This window comes from Anarhichas minor, unplaced genomic scaffold (genome assembly GCF_050575085.1).
Source record: "Anarhichas minor isolate MPS153535 unplaced genomic scaffold, ASM5057508v1 ptg000022l, whole genome shotgun sequence".
NCBI classification, from domain to species: Eukaryota; Metazoa; Chordata; class Actinopteri; order Perciformes; family Anarhichadidae; genus Anarhichas; species Anarhichas minor.
This window is the reverse complement of record NW_027466468.1, coordinates 3,828,689-3,838,318: the sequence shown is the minus strand read 5'-3', so window position 1 is coordinate 3,838,318 and position 9,630 is coordinate 3,828,689. Positions and strand designations below refer to the sequence as shown.

General features: G+C 40.8%; 1 protein-coding gene across 1 annotated transcript; it reads left to right on the top strand.

Annotated features, from left to right (window-relative positions):
* The first annotated feature begins 620 nt into the window (after positions 1 to 620).
* On the top strand, positions 621 to 9,181 carry cndp1 (carnosine dipeptidase 1). Its single transcript, XM_076096626.1, has 12 exons — positions 621 to 641; positions 1,082 to 1,192; positions 2,198 to 2,341; positions 3,751 to 3,913; positions 4,641 to 4,729; positions 6,314 to 6,511; positions 6,626 to 6,710; positions 7,558 to 7,718; positions 7,809 to 7,973; positions 8,100 to 8,241; positions 8,464 to 8,611; positions 9,103 to 9,181. The coding sequence occupies exons 2-12, from the start codon at positions 1,082 to 1,084 to the stop codon at positions 9,179 to 9,181; spliced, it is 1,485 nt and encodes a 494-aa protein (XP_075952741.1). The 5' UTR covers positions 621 to 641.
* Positions 9,182 to 9,630: the final 449 nt, after the last annotated feature.

The window sequence follows — 9,630 nt, the reverse complement described above, 5'->3', positions numbered from 1 at the left end:
GGCGAACACAAACTCAAACAGCAAACTCAAAGCAAACATGCACACAAAATTGAAGACCAAGTTGCGAACTTTGGGTTTTTGACCCCTCCCCCCGTTTACCTTTTATTTTCACACGACTGTGACAAATCCACAGGCTCTAGTCCTGTCTCACACTGGGACACATGGAAAGAGACAGGAAGTTTTTGACCATGCAATTTATCCAATGAACATGAAGAGGTGATGGGATTAAACATTTTCAGACGAACCTAATTCAGCATGTGGAATAAGCTCAACGTTAAGTGCAGCACAATGGGACACGGGGGGGGGGGGGGGGGGTTGCTTGGAGATTCAAAACCACAAACAACTGGAATTTGTTCATTTCACCGCGCTGCTTTTGCCACTGCTGAACCCCACTGTGCATTCTTGGAGCAGGATCAATAGATTGAGTGTAATTCTTGTGCTTGTCAGTGGAAAAATTGAATTAATTTGTCAGCAGTCTTGGCATGGTGTCAGGAAATATTTGACCTCCGGGGCAGGAGTGTGACACCAAAGGGAGGGTATATAAATGTGCGGGCGTCGATACGGGGCCACAGTCTGCCTGCTGTAGGAGACTGTCACACACACACACACACACACACACACACACCTCCAGCAGGGACAAGGTAAGACAAAAGGCCATCCAGTGAGCGTACTTTTACTTTGAAATTTTATTCAGACTGAATATCCTTAAATCTAGATCTGCTGCGTTGCTTGTAAACCGAATATCATTGGGTTCATTGGGAACTCGGAGAATCTTTTTTTCTAGCATTTAATTTTTTAGAAACTAACATTTAAACAAAAAAATGTATTTGAAAATGAATACAATTAAATAAAGTGGTTAGTTGTAGCCCTAATGTCAAGTAGAAAGATCAAATGTTCAGTGGCATGTCGTCTTTTATCTTTGAGTTTGCATTGGGGGGGATCTGGACTCATGACCTAATGTTTCTACAGCTCTGGATGTGTTTACCTTACTGGGGGAGTATTCTGTTGTACGATATACTCTGATGATGTAATACAGCCATCTGCTCTGTCTCAATAATTCACTTTCTGACTCTCCCAACAGATGAATCTTCTAGTTCTGCCCTCCATACTGCTGGTCATCTCTACTGTCCATGCCTTCCAGTATACGGAGCTTGCGCAGTACATTGACAGCCATCAAGAGGAATATGTGGAGGTACAATAGAATTCTTCTTCTTCCTTAAGCAATACATTGAAGAGTCCAAGCCCTGAACTTTCAGAGTCCAAGCACTCGAGATGTCCAATTTACACCAGAGTTTGTTAGTCCCATAGAGCAACCAGACATGGTGTGACTGAAAATGACACCGCATTGATATCAAACACACTCATGTGTGAGACTGCGATCTGTGATACAAATATAACTGACGTGACTTTTAGAGTGTATTGTACTTCTTAATTAAGCAACATTAATGAGTAAAGTGAACTCGAGAAAATTGAATAGGTGTTAAAAAAAGATGAAAGAGCTTTTCATTTCCAACATGGATACTTTTCTGTCATTTTTATTTTTAATAGAAAACCTTTTTTCCGCTATTGTCCTCACAAAGGTTAACAAGGTCAAATAGAAAAATAAAGCTGGGTGGACAATATTGTGTTTTTACAAAGATGACCAGAACATGATCATCTTTACAACATTTCACTAATATGGCGGCTTAAACACATTCAGCTTGTCTAAAGATACTGGAGGAGAGAGTTTAAACCATGTTTACACACTTTAATGTTTAAAAAAAAACATTCTTTGTCTGCCTGAATACACCTGTATGATTGGTATACTTGTCATATTTCAGTTTGTGTGTTGGTATACTTTATATACCCAAATGTATGTGCCGGAGCACTGAAAAGGTGAGTTTTTCATGATTTGTCTCCTTTAATTTGCTTATATTAAAGCAGAATTTGAATCAGTTGTCAGTGCAGTTGAGTCATTAGCCCCTCTCAGCCAAAAGGTGGCAGTATTAAACGCAACAAAGGGGCACATACTGTACAGCTTTGCCTCTTGTTTTGTTTTGATCTTAGATTGCTTGATTGAAACTGAATCAAGAACACATTTTAGTCATCGAACCCTCGTAGTGTGCAGCAGTACAGTCGTATATCTCACAAGATGGCAGAAGGATTAGGCTCACCGCTGATGTTTTGAATGATCTGTCTGCATGTGTGTGTGCTTCAGGCTCTGCGGGACTGGGTTGCAATCGAAAGCGACTCCAGCAACGTCTTGAAGAGACCAGACCTGCACCGCATGATGGAGGTGGTGGCTCAGAAGCTGAGGCTCATGGGAGGGACTGTCGAACTGGTGGACATCGGAGAGCAAGAAGTCAGTGACAGGGCCGACTCGATGCCTTAGTGAGATATTAGAGCTTTGCAATGTAGTCGTTGCCCAAATTGGTTGGTAAATAGTTTGTATTTCAAACAGCGAGCTTGGCTCATCGGGAGGGGCGACAGCGGGTAAACAAGCTGGTAACTTCAAAAAGGAAGTGGAGCGGTCAGGACTAAATCTACCTCCTCATTACTGACGAAGACACATGAAAGCTGCTTCCAAAACTCATTACACATTTTATGATGTTTGAGGTTCGAACGAGAGGTCAACATCCTCAGCTTCTCGCCAGTAATAAGGACCAACCTGGCATGCATTGTTACTGCAGTGTAGTGTCTCAGTGAAGAGTAAAAACAGTAGCTGATGACCCTTTGAGATAAATAAACTGAGCAGCAGCAGCACTTCTCTTTATGGAAGCTTAATGCGTTCACTTAAGGAAAACATATTTGCCCTGTTTTTCTGAATTAACTAGACATCTTAAAAATCCTGTGAGAAGTTCTCATTAGTCAGCGGTGGAATCTAAGTACATATACTCAAGTACTGAACTTAAGTACAATTTTGAATTACTTCTCCTTTAGCGTTTCAATTTTATATAATAACGTTATTTATAAAGCACCTTTTTTAAATAGAGTTTACAAAGTGCTTTGACAGAGAAAGCAACAAACACAAGGCAATACAACAGCAGCAAGCTCAACAGTGAGGCCCAACAAGGTTAAACCCTGATAAATCACTACAGTATATGAAACGATAAAACCAATCGAGCCATCAAAAATAAACAAAGAAATAAATAAAATAATTTAGTAAAATGAATAATAAAATAAAGCAGTAAAGCGATGACATCACATAAAGGCCAGTCTGTAAACATGGGTTTTATGAAGTGATTTAAACGAAATTACTGATTTGCTACTTTATACTTCTATTACAACACATTTTTTACTGCACTAAATGTATTTTTGTAGAGTTAGTTACTTTACCGATTCAGATTATTAATACAAAATAAAACCAACTAATAAGTTATGATGTATTATTGTAGACTAAACTACCCGGTGGCATATAGCCTAGAGAGTAATTCACATTAGCCCCACCTTCACCAGTTTCAACATTAAAGTGATGAACACATTAATGCATCAACAATATAATCCAATAATAAAATCTATAATATTCTGAAAGGGCCACTTTGCATAATAAGTGCTTTTACTGTTGGACATATTTGAAATGCACGGCTTTTACTTTCTTGATATTTGAGAAATATACACAGATTGAGTTGATTGTGTAGCTAATGGAGTACTGGTTAGGTGGTATACAACTGTTGAAACACTTGTTGCACTTGAGAAAAGTGAAAATCCCAATGATTGAGGGACACTGCAGCAGTTCGTGCTGATGCTAACTCGCCTTTAAATCATCCGCAGCTCCCCAACGGGCAGACGTTAGCGTTGCCTAAAGTAGTGACAGCTCTGTTTGGCAGCGACCCAAGCAAACACACGGTGTGCGTCTACGGCCATGTGGACGTCCAGCCGGCGAAGCTGGAGGACGGCTGGGCGACGGACCCCTACAACCTGACCGACATCAATGGTAACAGCCTGTAATTAAGCACACCATGACCAACTCATGCTGTGCAAACAAACATTGAACAAACCCACAGAAGTCATAGCATAATGTCATAAACGTCCTACATAGTCACAGGCATACTCATCTACTGGCATTCATTCACCTGCAAGAGTCATCTGCTGAAGAGGGACTGGCAAGGTATTCCTGAGCTGCTCAGCCTTTCTGGCCACCCGGCAGCCATCTTGCTTTTGAGGAATTTGTGTTGCACTTACAACGGCTGGCCAGTGGATGGCAGTGTATGGCTTGATGCAGTAGGGTCCATTGTAGTGTCTGCTGTGCTACTTTTCAAAACCAAAGCATACGCAAGCAACCACTACAGACCTTCCTTTATGTCAGCAGTGGATAGTTCCCCCCAGTTGTCAATGAAATTATTCTGTTGTCATTATGTGATCTACGTCTGGAACTTCAGTCACGTGATAACAAGTGGTTAGATTAGACTAGATAAATTCAATAATTTAATGTCAGATGTTGGTCAAATGTGTAATGCAAACAGTGTGTTACATCCATAACTAAACAGGAAAAATCAACCACGCAACAAAACAGTATTACAAACATTTTTATATACACAGTATATATAAGCAGCTTTTCCGAAATCAAGTTCACCGCTTGTTGTCACATTCTGTACTTCACTTCACGTGAGCACAAGTCTTAAAGCACACCCATACTTATATCATGATTCTTGTGCATGCAGGTAACCTGTATGGAAGAGGAGCGTCGGACAACAAGGCCCCAGTTTTGGCCTGGATCCATGCTGTGGGGGCGTACCGGGCCCTTAGTATGGTGAGAGAAAGTTCACAATACCGCCGTTGTATCGGGTTACTTTTGCATTCCACAGATAACAGAATCAAATGTGTGAGTGGGATCGGAGCTGCAGAGGCAATGTGACCTCAAGTGAGACCAAAGGACAGATGAGAGCGCTCCTTTGCAAATCGTCTTTAGTTGAAAGCGCTGTAAATTGAAAGAGGGGAAATAGAGAGAGGCAAGATAGACTAGCGAGAACGCTAACACTTTCTATGACGGCCATGTCTATAATGCGTTAAATCTGCTTAAAGCAACGTACATTTTTTTTACAGAGTTCCATTGTGTTTTAATATTGACATAATGTATTCAAATCACAGTTTTATGCAATATAATGTGATTTTGAGGTACTCGTGGTCATTGTTAGCTTTAAGTAAATACGTTAAAATAATTCTTTACATCACATAAATTATTGTGGAAACAATAACCACTAATCTTAATTTATAATCAAATTGCAAAGGATTATAAAAGTGATTATAATCCATTATAAAATGATTATGATATATAACAACTATGGAAATATACTATGATCCTTGCAAAAACAAATCTGTCAATGACAATGCTTAAGTATTATGATTGTTGTTGTATAATGGATATTTATGACACATCTCTAACTATACAGTGCTATAAGCAAGTTATAACACATAAGTATGTTCATAAGGCATTATAGACATGGCCGTCACAGAAAGAGTTACTGCTAGGATAAACTGCATATCCTCAGGCTTGTGAGAGAGAAGAGCTGAGCTTTGGCCAGACCGACTTGCAAAGTCACTGCGTTTTTTTTTGCAAAGTCACTGCAGCAGTCTGTTCCCACCAGCCTCGCTGCCATTTTATCTCGTGAAAACAACAACACACAGAGTTGAATATGCACATCAAAAGGCCTCAGCCAGATGCTGGATGCATTAAGGAGAGAGAAATTGTGTGTGTGTCGACTAGTTTCACACGTGGCTAATGGCTCGGGATTTTAGATCTACAAACCCTGCTGAAACACCATTACATTTGAAAAAAGGCATTGTCAAAAATAAAAATCTGTTGCAGACATAGATGTATATAGGAAGTGGACGTAGTCATCGTGAAGTCACCCATTGGTTTGTGGACCGACGTTTTGAAGCCTCGTCTTCGGCGATTTTGCCATCGTCATCTTGGATTACGGCCGTCGCCGTGTTTTTTTTTTTTTGCAGCCAATGAACAGCCAATGTACAGAAGCCCATAAAGCATGCCCTGCTTTATGGGCTGTTTGACTCTAAATGGACCATCATTCACTAAATGAACATCATGCTGTATTGAAGAAGACGTTAAACTAGAGATTGAGACCATAAACTCATGTTTACAATGTTTACTGAGGGAATAAATCAAGAGAGAAGTAGAGTCATTTTCTCATAGACTTCTATACAATCGGACTTCTTTTTGCAACCAGAGGAGTCGCCCCCTGCTGGTCAGTAGAGAGAATGCAAGTTTTAAGACACTTCCGCATTGGCTTCACTCGGAAGAACCGGAGTTTGCAGATGAGATTCTCCTCCAACAGCTCGTGACGGAGTAGCACTGTCTGTCCCATCTGTCTACCAGGAGCTGCCGGTAAATGTGAAGTTCGTCATCGAGGGCATGGAGGAGACGGGCTCTAATGGCCTGGACACCATGATCGTGGCACAGAGGGACACCTTCTTCTCTGACGTGGATTACATCATCATCTCAGACTGCGGCTGGCTCAGCAGACGGCCCGCCCTCACCTACGGCACCAGAGGCAACTGTTACTTCTTTGCTGAGGTTGTGTAGCATTCCACACACAAGCACACACAAAAAACATTTAGTTTCAGATACATACTTCCTAATTCTTTGGTCACATGTGTGTCATTCAGCTCTTTCGTGGTGCATTTTCAGGTTCAAGGACCTAAACAGGACTTACATTCCGGTGTTTACGGAGGCACCGTGATTGAACCGATGACTGACCTCATTGGCATTCTTGGTGAGTGTATTTTTTAGGTAGTGCACATTCATACATTCATTTATGAAGTCACTCACAAGAAGATAAGACACTGGACCAAGCCTCGACATTATGCCAGGTACCCGCAGGGCAAAAAAATTTGAATTCTATTTTTGAACCTTTATCTAAAACAGTAAATCTCATGACTTGCATCATCTCTTTAAGAAGACCGGACCAGAAAGGCAGGATAAAGCTAGCATTGCTTTGCATATTTCGTATTGTCAACAAATACCATGAAAAAACCACAACAAACAATGATGTTAGCCCGGCTCTCAATACTTTCTGACTTCCTGACCCTGTCTGTGGCACTCAGCTCAAAGCCCACTGGTTCCTACTGAAGACATAAATCTAGTGTAACGTAATATCACCACTCTGTAGCTGATGATGAATCAAACCTACAACACCAGCTAATGGGGCACAGACCACACAACATCTTTTGTAGTTGGTAGTCACCAACAAAGTGTGCGACTTACATTCACCTACAGCGGGAGAGACGTTGACCTAACGTCAAGGTTAAGAATGGTATGGTCCACTTTAGGGGTGTCTGATATCGCATTACAAGATTCTTCCAGGCATGAATATGCACAAATATATTATAATACTAAATTACGACTTACAGGTAAGTCAGGTAAGATATTTAAATGTTTTAAACCCCTCGACATGTTTTTGCATGACTAATATTTTGAGAAGAAATAAGTTAACATTTTGCAATGGCGGTTGTATCTTACAGTAGTTTCTTCTTGGGGTTCCCAGTCGGTAGTCTTTATATGTTGGAAGGATGAGGGTTAAAATCACAACAAAATTCTTCTTTTGTAACTTTTCGTCTTAGACACACTGATCAGCCCCAGTGGTAAGATCCTGATTCCAGGGATCAGGGAGGCCGTGGCTCCCCTCTCTGATGAGGAATGGAGAATGTATCAGGACATCCAATTTGACTTGGACAACTACAAGACCAAGATCGGTGTCAGCCAGCTCATGTACACCAATAAGGTCAGAATATCGAAAGTGGTAGAAATAATCTGCGTTAAAGGCAAGGTGGACACAACGAGATGCGTGATGGTCATTGTTTGTTTCCTGCAGGTGGACTTGTTGGCCCACATGTGGCGCTACCCCACCGTCACCATCCATGGCATCGAGGGGGCTTTCTCTGACCCTGGCACAAAGACCGTCATCCCTGCTAAGGTTACCGCTAAGTTCTCCATTAGACAAGTTCCCAACATGGACCCTGCTCTGGTCAAGAAACAGGTAAAACAGGATGTGAAGTCTCTGCTTTGAAAAAAATAGCCAAATAATGCTGTTTTTTTTAGAACAAGCAAATATTTTTTTCTCAGAAAGTACTTGTGCTCTTATCTTGTTGGTTTGATGCTTTAGGTAACAGATTACCTTCACTCGGTGTTTGCCAAGCGAAAGAGTCCCAATAAGCTGAAGGTCACAATGGTGATAGGGGCGAAGCCTTGGCTGGCTGACACTCAGCATCCTCTCTATGACGCTGGGAAGGCTGCTGTAAAGAGAGGTACAGAACACACCATCACCACCAAATTCGTACGGAGGTGGTTTTCTGGTGTTGCCATTTATTACTGCTTTTGGCTTCTCTTTTATGGCTCTTACTTTGCTTTTATATTTCGTGTTATATGCCTCTATAGTTTGTTTTCAGTCCTTTGCTTTGTTTTAATCTGTGGTAGATAACTGAGTCATGTCCATTACACTATAATATAAAATGTCCTACCTTGCCCAGTTTTTGACATGGATCCTGATCTGATACGTGAGGGTGGGACCATTCCTATCGCCAGAACCTTCCAGGATGTGACGGGGAAAAGCATCATCATGATGCCCATTGGTGGCTTTGACGACGGGCTGCACTCTCAGAATGAGAAAATGAGCAGGTTTCACACATATTTCCTTTTTTTATTTCATTTTTACAGCAAGTTTTATATTGAACCTTTATTAGTTAATCTTGCCTGTTGGGTCTGTTGGGAGTGTTAGTATGAGCACAAGCTGCAGGAGAAAAGGTGTGATCTTATCAGTAGGTAAGATGCAGACATGTGGACCTCCAGGGCTCACGCGTCTTTATCTTCTCTTAATCATCCGCATGAAATGAAATAATCCCATCACCTAATATTCACCGTTATGACTGCAAGATGATAGGGAATGAATATAATTAAAGGTAGACATGCAAAAACAACAAAAGCAGAACAGGGACTATAATGGCATTGCTATGAACTATGGTGGACGTTTATAGAATATGATATAAATGAGACTTGCAGGTTGTTCCATACATGCTTTTTTCACTGAATGTCTCCATCAATGCAGCAGATTGTCTAGTCCAAAATTATGTTTATTAACCCTTGTCTTTTTTTAAACGTTTTTCTCTTAGGTACAACTACATCGAGGGAACCAAGTTATTCATCTCCTACCTGAATGAAGTATCCCAAATTAATAAGACCAGCGTGTGATGTTTCATTTCATAATTAAGTGAACCCCTAAAACATTCCAGCTACATGTGAGCTGTCAATGACACAAGAATGGTTTTATATTTTCACTGTGCTTTTCTCTTCCTTTCATCCATTTTTCTGTGTGTTGCCAAGCTTTATTTATCTGCATCTGTAAAAGATCTATCTATCTAGTAAAAGCTGTACAATGCAACAATGGTGTACTCTTTTTAATTATAGAAAGTGTCACAAAGGTTCCTTGATGAGAGTTAATAATGACACAGAGACACAGATATTGTTCCTTCAGTCACAAGACGTTTATTTACCACTCAAACAGTTACAGTACTAAAGACGCTTATATAGGAAAAGGGATTTCAGAGCCAAGACTGAAAATCTATGGACGAAGCTGTACAGACGGATGTGGTGCTGCCAGCAGTCGCTATATGTATGGACAGAATCCAACCATTGTCTGA